Below are 13,492 nucleotides of genomic sequence, written 5' to 3'. Positions count from 1 at the left end.
ACCTCCCTCCTCGGCGAAGGGGTTCGCTCTGGGCCAGTCCAGCCCCTCGCCTGCGGTTCCCCCCTCCCTTTGGCCGTCAATGTCAGCGTAGCCATACAAGCATAGACCCGATTAACTGCAGGACTCCGCAGGCCCCAGGCCGAGACAGGCTGGGTTGGCCTCTCTTCTGTCACTGTGAATTACCCCTCGCTAACAGCTTGCGAGAAGAGCTGCTGCTCAAGACTGGGCAGTGTCTTCATCCTCTAACTTACTTGTGGTTTGGGTTTTCTCTTCTTTCATTTCCCGTCTGGTTGTATGGTAGCTACATAGGAATTGGCACACGGGTTTAACTTTCCTAGAGAAAACGGGATAGGTGGCTCCCCCTGTGACTTAATTGGCCCTTCAGACACTGCTGTGGTAAAACTTGAAAAACAATTAGCATCTTTCTAGCAAAATATGTTTAGAAATTATTTTTTAAAGGTACAATAGTAAGGTTTCAGTGTACGCAGAGCTGGTACCTTGTCGTGGAGTCTGTCACATAGTGTCAGAAGTCAGCTTGAAATACTTGAACGCAGCAGTGACTTGTTGCGTTCCTCTGGTTCTTGCTTACATTGCCTATACCATGGAAGGAATAGGAGAGACTTAAGTGCTCTGTACTGACTTGAAGGCCTCAGCATTTAGCATTTTTGGAACATGACTTTGGGGTGAAATCCTGACTGGAAGTGTTCTGTGCTGTGTTTTATTCTGTAGTGAAGCCCTCAAGTGAGGTGAGCAGATTCAGTGAACGTTTTCTGTCCTCTCTTATCTCCTGGCTACTTTTTAAATATGAACAATAAGCGAAGTTCTCATCAGTGCTTTTCTTTTTTAAAGTATATAGTTTTTTGGGTGTGGGGTTTTTTTTCCTCCTGCAAGACAGGATGGATGTTACTGGTAAATCACCCGGAAGAAGGTAATCATTGCTTTGGATCGAGAATGTGGCACTGTTTATATTCTTGCCATGTTAGATACCTATCTGAAATAAAAACAAGCAGAACTTTGCCGTATTCCCCTGAATTTCTGTGGGTTAAGAAGATGACATGCATGAAAATGAGCTTTTTGGAAGCTGTGTTGGTCAATATGCAGGAAGGCTGAGGGTTTCAACTCAGCTTCTTGCACCAAAGAGAGTGAAAATAGCTTTGTCTGTTTCACATAGTTTATAACCGTCTTACACCTCCAAGATAAGAGTTACAATAGCTCTCAGGAAAAAAAAAATTTCCATCTGATTTATGGTTTGAGTGTTTGGGGTTCTTTTAAGTAGGACTGCTGCTACATAACTAGGATTGTAAAGTATTCAGTGCAAGAAATAGATGGCTAATTAGGCTATTGTCTGGAGGACACTTGTTTCATTCACGGTGGAAATTAGCAAAGTATGTCACAAATGAGGTACAGATCTGGTGGAAAGAAGATGGTCTTGTGGTTATGGTAGTGGACTGTAATCCGGGGAATTGTGTACTGAAACTAAATGCTTCACAGAATTTCTCTGTGATGTTAAATAAGTCACTTCACTTGGTTTCCATTAGTGATGGCTAATTGTTTGTGTTTCATTTTTCAGGTATTCAGCTTGAAACAAGGGCCTGATTTGTGGAACTGGTGGGCAGTTAAAGCTCCATCTGAAGCTAATGAGAATTGCAGATGCCCTAATACCACTGAAAAAAATAAGACCCTAGGCCTGATTTGAACTAGGTACTTAGAAATTAGGGGACTCTGTAAACTTGTAATATTTATGTGCTTCAGTTTTCTAGCTGTGGAGGTTGGTAATTCTTTTCAACTCATCCCATTTCCTTCCAAAACAACACGAACTCATTGAATTTTTTTCATTTTTTTTTTAAGTTTGAGGCACTTAAATAGCCCTGTTAAAAGTGCAGTAAGCTGCAAGGACACAGGATTCCCTGTTTTCAGGACAGGAACTAGAAGGTGTGCAGTAGATTGGAACTGGAATTTTACACTGACAAAGAACAAACAAAGTTACTGCTTCATTATCTCATTGTCATCTTTTAGCTAAATTAATGGGGGGGGGGGGGCCACTTGGAACAAAACCAACCAGTAATTCACTAGATAATTCAAAATGTCATAGCACATAGCCAAGAGAAGGAAACAGTTAAGGTTGTGTCAACTCTCTTAGTTCTAACACAAATTCTTATTTTACAGTCATAATGTGTTGGGTTTATATGATGATGATAGGACAATATGGTGCAGCCCCAGTTGTCACTGTGCTCGCTTATTTTCTCTTCGAGGGGTGTGTTAGAAGGTAGTTTGTACCAATTTGTCACTGAAGACACAGATGCTTCATAGGTTGTATCTTTAGTATCAATTTGGGAACAATTGCCCACCATTTCACAAATGATATTCCATCAGTGATGAAAGCAATGAGAACTGTAGCGCTGAATCTTTTACTGATGGGAGCTTCCTCCTCCTGATGTTATAGCAGGTTGTAAAAGGACAGAGAGCAGGTTTTAACTATTGTCTCTAAAACAATACCATGTGTGGTTTGATTTTGGCGACATTTGCATTTGAAGTGCATGGAGGCTAGTTCAGTCCTCAGTGAAGTTTAGTTTTGCTAAACAAAGCTTCTGCCTGAAATACGCTGACTGCAGCAGTGCTATTTTAAGGTTTTACTAGTGCGAAATGTACGGTCAGTGCTTATTTAATGATACTTAACTAGTGACTTCATAGTAGCAGTGTTCATGTTGACATCACTCTTTGCTAGAAAATTGGTTTACAGTTCAGCTGCTGAAAATAATATTTGATTATGATTTTTGCTAATGATTCATCTTGCAACTGAATGGAAACTAATTGCTTGTCTGGAAAAGATTTGTAAGAGTGGATTCAAAGATAACAAAGGACAACATCTCCTTTTCAAACTTAGGTGTCATTGTTTTTGGAGTTGAAGGCAGAACGTGACGTTGACAGCTTTATTTTTCAGTGCTGCTTAAGATTTTCCTGCACTGTTTCTGATGTGGCCTGTAAAAATAAACTTTTATTTTCAGGAGTATGTGAACTTAGTTTTTTAGGGTGGTGTTAGTGTAAATTCTGAATGCTACAGTTCTTCCATTAGTGAAAGTGGGGGTCATGTTCAGTTCATAATGGAATGAAATGCAGTAGCTACACACAAGAGAGCCTTCAGACGCATTTGGAGATAAGATTTGTTGTCTCACCTGCTAACAAAATAAGTCTTTGGTTCCTTGTATGTCCTATTTTAAAATACCTAGATGCACAGTGAAAGTTTTCTTTAATATGCTGTTAGTACTAGCAGCTCTAACAGCTGGTTTTACCACCAGCAGTTCATGGAAGAGTCAGTTGTTTCTGAATATCTGAACTGTATCTCTGATTTGAAGAAAATGATGGCCGCAGACCCTTTGTATGGTTTTCTTTTTCAACATAGAACAATAGCATGTTTGTATATTCTGTGTCCTGCTATCTTAAGTAGTAAACACTTACGGATTTGAATTTTTTTTTTTTTGCAAGTGTCCTGCTCTGTGTTCTCAGGAGTGCAGCACTGTTATGAGGATAGGAGGGCTGAGGAGGTGGTTAAGGAGTAGTAATGTTGAGAGTATAGTGCAGCCAGACTGATTCATGAAAAGATTTACCAGCTAACCTTGCTATGAAACAGACACTGGGTGTTAAAAATGCAAACTGTTGTCTATACCCATTTCTACCCGTTTCTGCCATTATTCTTACTACTGATTTTGCATAAGCATTACTGCAGGGATGGGAAATTTCTAGACTAGTACCAATATAAAGGCAGGATTTTCAAGACTGTTGAGTAAGCATTATTTCTAGAGGGTAAGTCAGGGTCACATGTTCAATAGGATGCCACATGATACCATTATTAAATATCTAATGTCACAGAACAGAAAAAGAATAATTTTGTTTTCTATTATCACTTGTCTGGAGCACATTTGGACTGAAAATGCTTCATTCCGAGGGCACTGTCTGTTTAGATCTCTGTTCTTGGTTAGTTCTTAGCCTGCAGACACAGTCACCTTGTTGGAGTTGTTGATTACTTCATTTACCTCAGAACTTTAAATACCATAACGGGTGGTATTAGAATAAACTGTTGCAAATATTTGGATATGTGCTTCAGCCATAATCCATAATGCAACTATAGCTCTCCTGTTTTCAGGACCTTAATTTCATTTGTAGTGAAAACATCTCCTAGATATACAACTCAGCATCTAAATGTTAGCCTTTTCTTTATTTCTGCAGTAAAAAGCTTGATGTGATCAATTGATGAATCTTGCTGAGGCAGGCATGAGCACAGGACCGGCACTGAAGTCAGCTGACTTTCTTGTTCAGGCTGAGTTCTATTCATCTGCAGTACCTCAGACTGCTGTGGCCAGTGGGTAATAAGTGAATTAAGTAAAAGCAAATACTGGAGAGTTTTAAGAAGCATGTCTTAGGCAAGTGGTGGTTCTCCTTTTAAACAAAGCTCTGCTTTCTTTTCTTTCCTGTGCTCCTCTCAGATACAAGCTATGATGTGTAGGATCCCAGTTTGCTGCTGCTTTAAGAGATACCATACTAGTCAGAGGAGAAATTTTTTAATTGGATTTAGGAGAAAATCCTTCAGGCTTCTTCTCACAACTTCTAGAAGAAAATGTTTTTTAACAGTAGAGCTATAACATGCTTTCACACTGAGTGGGATGTTTTTCTTTGGGAATTCTTATTAGGGCATTTTTTTAATGCAGATAGTAACTTTCAGTTGTTTGTGAAACAAATTTGGCTGATGTAGTTTGCCATCTTGCTCTGAAGAGATATCTTTTCAGGAAAGACAGATTATTTAATAATCTTTGATCCACATTATGCTTTGCGTGCAGTTCTTTAAGTTAGGATGGTAGTGTTTCTAATTTATTGTTAAGACAGATACTCCTAAAATACAGGCTTATATCCAGAAAGAAAATTTAGTGTCTGATTTATTAAAACTACTAAATTTGAGATCTGTTGGAACATGTAAGGAAAGAGGATTTCAAGATCTAGCTAAAGCATGCTAGCTTTCAAGATCCAAGTCTCAAGAGCTGGGTGTAGTTGGCTGGTCCTGTCTTATCTGTGGCATTTAGTGGTAGTTTGAATTCCAGGTGGTATTGCCTCGAAGGGGTATAGAGCATCAGTTTGTGACCACTAATGGCTCAGGTTACAAATAGCTATGTACTGTAGCTACTGAAATCTGCTAGAGGTGGGCTTGGTCTCTGTATGGAACAATTTGCAGGGCTCAGTCTCTGTATGGAATAATTTGCAGAACATTTAGAGTGTTAGATTAGTTCTTCTTTTCTGTTTACAGTTGCTTGTTCAGGTATTCTGATGTTTTCACCCCAAAGAATGGGTTCAGTGCCTCTAAAAATCGTCTAGAAATGAAGGACCTGGACAAATTCTCTCCAGTATTAAATCAGCATGGCAGACGTGGAGGGGAATCCACCACTACTTTTGAAACACTTTTCCATAGTTTTGCCACGAAAAGCTGTTCCTAGACTGGCTTCAGAAACATTTGTGGTACAAAGTGGCGATCAATACCGAAGGAGGATGTAGCAGCTAGTCTTTTACAATGTGGTGCTCCCATTTAAGATAGTTGAGAGCCCCAACTTAATTGCTAATGCCTATAATGATACCATGATTTATTGTTGTTTTATAGTTTTGTTGGAAGCTATTACGAAGAATGGAAGTACTGCTGGGGGAGGCGCTTACTGCCGAAAACCAGCCAGTAGCAATGATCAAAGTAAGCCCAATAGCACGAAGGAGAGCAATGCATCTGCTGCAGGTGAAAGTGGAAAAGGCTACACCAAAGACCAAATGGAAGGAGTATTCAGGTATGGACTTGCTTAAATACATAATTTTTAATACATCTTTTCATTCTGTGTGTTGCGTACTTATGCTTTCAGCTCTAGCATCTAAAGCAACAGAAGATTCAAGGTTAGCTGGGAGGGGTTACTGGTACTGAACTGTGACTAAAAGGAAGAGGAGAGTTTTGCTTTTTCTAAACACAGCATAAGACACTGGCACTTTCTGTGAGAAGGATGATACTTATCTTTTATATAAAGTAACCTTGATGGTTTAAAAAGAAAATACTCAAAATAGGTATTACGTAAATATCATGCTAAATGGAAGGAGTGATGAAAATTCTATAGTACAACTTGTAGGACTGTGTTTCTATTCTTAAATGTGTTTACGCTCATGACATCTAAGTTTACAATGCATGCTTGCTCCCAGAGTTTATTTTCAAGCTAATCTTGCTGTACAGGCTGGTCTCAGAGCAGTGCTAAAACTGTTTTGTTCTGGAAGTACAAGTATCCGAGAAGCACTGAAGCACAGTCGTAAGTTGCATTATAAACTCTAGACTTCACGCAGCATGATAGTGTTAAGATGGGGTGACATCAGGAAAGGAGGATGTGCGAAAAGAAACAAAAATCAATAAAAATGTCCTTTTGAGATGAGTGACTCCTAAGTCATGCTATCATTACACACTTTTTGCTGTAGGAGTGAGAAAAATGTTGTTTGATATGTGCCTTGATGTCTGCTAAAGAAGTACAAATACAGCCACTCTAAAATTGCACACCCCAAAACTCACCTGTGTGTTCAGATAAGCCTAGCCCAGATATTTTTAAGGAGATCAAAGAAGGGAAATCAAGAGGTCCTCGTCTCCTAGTTTGTGTAGATTGGATGAACCGTTGTGCGAACTAGAAATCTGTGTGTGAATTTTGTTGTGTGAGATGTCTGTTGCTGTTGATATTATCTTGAGATCTTCTCCTGAAGTTCAAGAATCTGTTCAGCTGTGCTAACAGTAAGGAAAAGGCAGCTTTTCTTTGTTGTTACAGCAGCTTTGCATTCAGGCAGGTAGACAGCAGCATCTCTGGCATGGTTATCCTCTTGGTGTTGCTATTTAGTATAGCTTTTCATTTACCATCATCTCTGCTTCATTAATGTTATTGCCCTTCATGATATATCTAAAGTAAAACCTGAACAAGTGTGTACACTTTTGGCCACCTTGAAATACTAGCTGTTAAAATCAATGCAAAATGTGTGTGGTGCACACACGTGAGACAAAATATCCAGAAAGAAGTCCTCTGTAAAACGAGGCTTAGATCAAATTAAGACATGTAACACATTCTCAGAAAGCTGCTACAAGGAAGGCTGTATTACTGCCAGTATTCACTCACCTGTGACATGCTGTTTTGAGCTGCAGTCTGCTTTGACATCAGGCTCCCTGCAAGTTCTCTTTTTTTGTTTGTTTTACCAGGAAGTAATGTTGCCTTCTTTTTCTTGAGTAAAATGATGCTGTAGAGCCAACTTTTCTCCATGGTATGCTTTCATGATGTTTGGTATTGCTTCCTTGAAGGGATTCAATAGGTATCAGGTAAAATTAACCCAGTTTGAGATCAGAACCAGTTAGGGGTATTCATGGAAGTTGCACATTGACGATAATTTTGATGCAACATTGCTTCTTAATACCTATTTCAACAGTCTTTGTGAATATAAAATTTGGGTTTTTAAAGAGTACCCAGCTTTTGTAAATAAGCAGTTGAAACCAGGACAATTTTACATACAACTTAAAAAATCAGCTCTTAAAACAGTATCTTGACCTTAGCTTGAGTGTTACTGCCATCCTTTAGTATAGCAGTTTATAAACCTTTGGAGAGAGACTGAGTTTTGGTTTAGATGTGCAGTAATCAACAGAGCAAGTCACCAGTTCTTGTTGGAAGTTTTTAAAAGTTTGTCATGTTGTCAGTTAGTGATATCAACACGCTACTTAGAAAATTTGTGGTTAAGAATTAAAAAATTTGTGCTTTTTGCCAAGGAGAACAAGATTAAATACAAACAGTGGGCTAAAACTTAATAGAAAAATATAACACATTCAGTGATGATAGCTGAGGGAAAGTTCATGTTTAAACCACAGTGAGAATGAGCTTTCTAGTTGGAAACATGACAGGCTGCATATGTTATTGCTTCAGTCAGGCCCCAGACTTTTCCAATTAAATGAAACACGCCCCTCTGGGGAGAGTGTACTTCAGAGCAGAGCTTGTCACCACTGTATGCTTCTGCCATGCCACAGTGAAATGGTTTTTGGACCTTTGGGTTGGTTAAAGAAATGCTGCGTGAAAAGAGGTGGTTTTAAATAGTGTTTCATGCCTGATTTTTAATAATTTTTTTTTCCTATAAGGAAAGAGATTTCTAGATAGCAAGGTAGCAAAATCTTAAATTTAAAAAAAAAATCAGAATTCTACCATGAGTTTGACTCTGTCAAACTAAGTTGGTTTTCTATACTTATGATTTGAAAGGTGGCATTATCCTCAAGTATTCTTCCCTCTAGGAGTTCTTGGTTCTGTATTAGTAATTTAATATAGACTGAGAGAAAGCATTGCTGGTTTAACTACATATGCCGTTTCCAACCCTTTTTTGTAACCTCTACTGAGCAGTCAGGCCAGGGGACTGACCATGAGCTCTCTGACTTGATCACTGATTAGTATTCCTGGAGTTGTCCAGCTATCTTGAATTTGCTTGTGACAATACATTTAAGAAGCATAGGGAAGACATACTTGGAGCAGTATAACTAATTTTAACTGCATTAATTTTCATCAGGGTTACTCTAGTAATGTGGGTAGGTATGAGTACAAGCAAGCACCTCTGTGCTGTTTTTATTTTTTCCACATACACAGGGGACACTGATCACTAGCAAGCAACCATAACACTCCTGTAGAGCATTACATGAGCTTGCAAACAAGTTGCTCGACAGGGAGAAGCATAAGATGCAATGTCTTTCCACTGATTGCATAAGTTCTTTGTGGGAACTGTGCTAACTTTCAGTGTGACAGTTTGAAGCTTGAGATATCCAAAAGCACTTTGTTACTTTTGAATGTAAATGCTTTGAGAATACCATCTGTAGTACATGCATCTTTTTCTTCATGATGCTTATGTTGTCACTGAGGGCTGGATCAAGTTGCCTTAACACTTTAGGTGACCTGCATATCAGAGATATTGACAGGAGTCTAGCAGAAATAGATTAGGACCCAGAGCAGACTTGCGTCTTTTTAGAGCAAGTGCCCTAGAAGTCTCTAGGCAATTGAAAACTGTCTGAGCAATGTCAACTTAAGATAGGTGCATGAGAATCATGCGTGTGACATAAAAGGATGATTTTGCTTTTGGATACTGTGGTCTTTGCTTTAAAGCAATTCCTTCATTGTTTGATGTAGGTTATTCGCATTTTTTGCTGAGATAAAGAAATGGAACATTTGTGTAAGAAAATTTCAACTTTTTTTCTTCTAACTCACTTAAAACAACTGAAGAAGTGCTGATTAGGATGACAGTTACCAGAGTTCTTAATTACTTTCAAACAAATTCTGTTCATCATATCTGCCTATTCATACCAAGTGTGCAGACCCTTTGGAAAGGGTTTGTAGACTAGCATGAAATTTAAAAAAAAAAAAAAGGATGCTGTGTGTTAATCTTTCCCATTTCTTTTTATGCTGTGAAGTGTTTGTTATCCGTTGTCTACTATATGATTTAAAAAAAAAAAGTTTTGGAGATACAGATAGGTTGTACACTTTATACAGACTCCCTTTAAATGATCTTAACATTCATATGGTGTCTGATGTCTCTTAGTAACTAAGTGCTAGCATATGTTCCATATTACCTTTTTGACATCTGAAAGATAACTGCCATGATTACTAGTATGCTAAAGTTGGATTGCTGTCTTGAGAAAACTGTGGTGGAATACTGCTTTTCCTGCCTTGCCAGTGCCTGCCCCTCAGAAGAGAGCACAAGAATGAAATTTTGTATTTGGATTTTTGAGCTAGAACCAAAACAAACCAATAGAGGCATGAGTTCTGTAGGAACCTTGCAAGGCAGGGTTATATGACATCCAGTAGTGGTGAAGAATAATCACCAACTTGATTTGAATTCACAGAGTAAACCAAAAAATTGCTTCTCTGCATTTCATGGATCAAACTAGAAGGAATGTAAGTTGTGTGACTGACTTTTCCCAGGCTGCCTGCTGAGACTTCTGTGATTTCAGCAAAGAGAGCATTACTTTTTTAACATGGGGTCAAGAAGATAATTAACTGAAAGTGGAATAATAAAAGCAATAAACATGTGCTACAATGAAAAAAAAAAAAAAACCACAAAGCAAAGAAATCGGGGCATGCCGTTAATTAGGCTGATAAAACTACTGTGAACTGCGGAAATATCCCATTGAATGGCTGAGAAAGTCAAGGTGGAAATCACAGTCATAGAGCCTGTCATGGAAAAATGGCACAGAAGATACGGTGGACTTTGTCAGAAAGCTTCTGCCTTTAATGTACAATTTTTATAGCTAAAATACAAGCTTAAACAAAATCTGGAGAAAAGTATGCTGATGTAAACACAGCCTTGACTATTTCATGTAATACACACAGGATAAACAAACTGACCAGGTACATCCAAGAGCAAGGTACTAAGACAAGCACCCTAATGTGTTGTTGAATCTATCAGTAAAACAGAGACCTGAAACTTCTGGTGCATTCCTTTCAGAAACTAGGGGTATGCTGGTACCGGCTTGGGTTCCTTGACAACACTATGACCTTCTATTCCCAATCTAGAGCACTTTTTGCAGACCACGCTTATGTCATCTAAACTGTGACTGGCACATTCCTAATTCAGCTGCAGGATGCCATTTGCATCAGGCCCTCTGGCATCTTTGGAAGCTTGACTTATGTAGGGAATGGTCTTCATTTTACTGTGCTTTTCTGCCAAACTCTGGGATCAGAAGTCAGTGTAGCTTCCTCTTGCTCCGTTCTTTGTCGCTAACATTGACGTTGCTGCTCACCGTGCTGCTCAGTTCAGATTGCCATTGGGAGAAATAATTGTGGCTCAAATCACAAGCTTTTGGAGATTGCAGTCGAAGTATTTGTCTTTTGGGCCATCCCTGTGCATGTAGACAGAGGCTTTGAAAGGCCCTTTGAAATACCTAGTTGTACTCAAAACTTCATGATTATGGATCACTACAGGTATTTGATACAGAAGTGCAAGCATCTCTGATAGGTTTTGTTAACCTGATAAAAGCTGTTGATGCTGACTTAATCTAAATTGTAGATTTGAAAAGTGAAACAAGAAGCACAGCAGTAGGATCACATTATTTTGTAGTCACAGGAGAACCAGTGGTGGTAGCCCCAAAATTTCTACAGGTGAGAGCAGATGTTTCAGGACCTTCAGCCATCAGAGCATGGAGGGGAGCCCAGCATCAGGCATAATGGGCTGTTGCTGCAATTTGAAGCTGGCTGACCAAATGTACTGCGGTGGCTTGTCAGCTGCAAACTGGGATAGTGGAGCTTTGCAGGTTGTGACGAGATACGTCGTGTGGATGAATGTAGGCCATCATTTGCCCTCATGCTGTTTCAGAAGTTTATTCTCTAAAGGTCAGATATTATTTCAGGAACATCCAGCGATGTGCCTTCCTAAACAACCGGTAAATCTGTTAACCGGATGGACGGTGCCAATGTGCTGGCAGGGGACTAACAATTCAGTGAGGACAGAAATTAGCTAAACAACAGAAATAATTTGATAGTAATTCAGATAGAGAAGTGATCCAGCCAGGAATGAAAAATGCAAGAAAAGCAGTTCACTGTCCTGGTTTCGGCTGGGATAGAGTTAATTTTCTTCCTAGTAGCTGGTATAATGCTGTGTTTGGATTTAGGATGAGAATAATGTTGATAACACACTGATGTTTTAGTTGTTGCTAAGCAGTGTTTACACTCAGTCAAGGACTTTTCAGCTTCTTATACTGCTGTACCAGCGAGGACGCTGGGGGCGGGGGGCACAAGGGGCTGAGAGAGGACACAGCCAGGACAGCTGACCCAAACTGGCCAAAGGGATATTCCATACCATATGATGTCATGCTCAGTAGATAAACTAGGGGGAAGGCTGGCTGGGTGCCACTGTTTGGCAACTGGCTGGGCATCGATCGGCAGGTGGTGAGCAATTGCATTATTCATCACTTATTTTGGATATTATTATTTATTTTCCCTTCCTTTTCTGTCCTATTAAACTGTCTTTATCTCAACCCGTGAATTTTACTTACTTTTCTTCCCGATTCACTCACCCGTCCTACTGCAGGGGGTTGGAGCGAGCTATTGGAGCTGTGTGCTATTTAGCTGCCTGATGGGGTAAACCACAACATTCACAAAAAGTATCATTCCACACCCGCACTGCCCCTCCCATTCTCTCTCCCCCCAATTAACAGTGAAAGCACCAAACTTCAAATAGGCCAGAAATAAACAACAACAACAAAAACAACTCAATACAAAAAGTCCATAAGCAAGTGATATGTAAATTGCAATTTTAAAAAGAAACATCTGTGTGGAACTTACATACACAAGAAAATTATCACTAGGGTCTACAGTGCCTTAAGTGCAGCAAAACCTAACACACAACAATTTGAAATGCAGCTTTCAGAAAGTTAGTTGTTCATGCTGCAAGACAGGGATTTCAGATATGGTTAAAAGCGGTAAGTAACATCAATTATAGGTCTTTTCCAAAACCTCCACTGGTTTTACTCTTAATTTTTCCCAGCCTCTGCTGGCTGATGATGTGCAGCCTGCAAGAGGAGGCAAGTGGGAAGGGGATGGTTCCTTCTGTCCATCTGCCCTCCTGTGACAAATCTCCACAGAACAGTTCAGTGCTCCAGGCAAGGGAATCTGTCAGAGTGAGGATTGTCAGACATCAGTCTGCTAGAGGCAAGGGTTGAGGAATATGTCCAAAAAGGCCTGCTTCTGCTGAGGGATGAGGATCAGGTTGTCTGGGGCTTCCAAGAGCTCCCAGCAGCTCGAGAAAAATCCCTCATCAGGACAGTGGTAGTTTGGAGGAAGAGGACTTAAGTCTTGGAGAATCTCTGTGCAAAGCCCATGATCCTCATCTCTTTAAGGTGGAGGAGGGATGTGGTGCTCCAGTAGTGTTTGAGAAGCCTGGTGACTGCACAGCACATGTATGACCTGAGTATCTGGTGGGTTGCTCTAGTGATCCCGTACTGTTTGTCCTGCTATAAATTGACTTACCAGGTTGAGTTTGTGATGCATTAAAGTTTTGCCTCTCAGGAGTGCACGAAAAACACTGATAATTTTAATTGGAAAGCACCTTCTCACTGTCTGCTTGTCCCATCATCCCAGTACAAAGCTGCTGCAGTACAAGTTTTAGTTAAAAACTCGCATGGACTTTGCTGAGGAGGGGAAAACCGAGTCTTTACCCTGTAATGATTGCCATGAATTGTGCTTGGTAAGGGACCTCCTAGCGGAAGGCAGTACCTCCCTCCCTGTAGGAAACTGCATTAACTAGATGCTAGCTGCTTCCAGCCAGATGCTTTTTGCCTTGAAGTGGCAAAGCAATCATATAAAACTATTGGCAGGGTGTAGCAAGGGCTTCATAGCACAAGGTCATTGCTGCAAATTCCAGGTTTAGGTATGAGGTTTGGCCCCCATGCATTTGTACAATCATTTCATGTATTTTTGCTTTAAAGCTTGAT

The 13,492-nt window shown here is 39.8% G+C and overlaps 1 protein-coding gene across 1 annotated transcript in view; it reads left to right on the top strand.

The window, feature by feature from the left end:
* Positions 1-5,641: 5,641 nt before the first annotated feature.
* Positions 5,642-13,492, top strand: part of DNAJB14 (DnaJ (Hsp40) homolog, subfamily B, member 14) — a gene marked incomplete at its 5' end in the record, with an annotated part of 20,705 nt that continues 12,854 nt past the window's right edge. The window contains one exon of the mRNA XM_010283383.1: positions 5,642-5,816. Within this exon, the coding sequence (XP_010281685.1) occupies positions 5,642-5,816 (175 nt within the window). The remainder of the gene's footprint in view (positions 5,817-13,492) is intronic.

This window comes from Phaethon lepturus, unplaced genomic scaffold (genome assembly GCF_000687285.1).
Source record: "Phaethon lepturus isolate BGI_N335 unplaced genomic scaffold, ASM68728v1 scaffold13600, whole genome shotgun sequence".
Classification (NCBI taxonomy): domain Eukaryota; kingdom Metazoa; phylum Chordata; class Aves; order Phaethontiformes; family Phaethontidae; genus Phaethon; species Phaethon lepturus.
The sequence above is the reverse complement of the archived record's forward strand: the minus strand, read 5'-3'. Positions and strand labels throughout refer to the sequence as shown.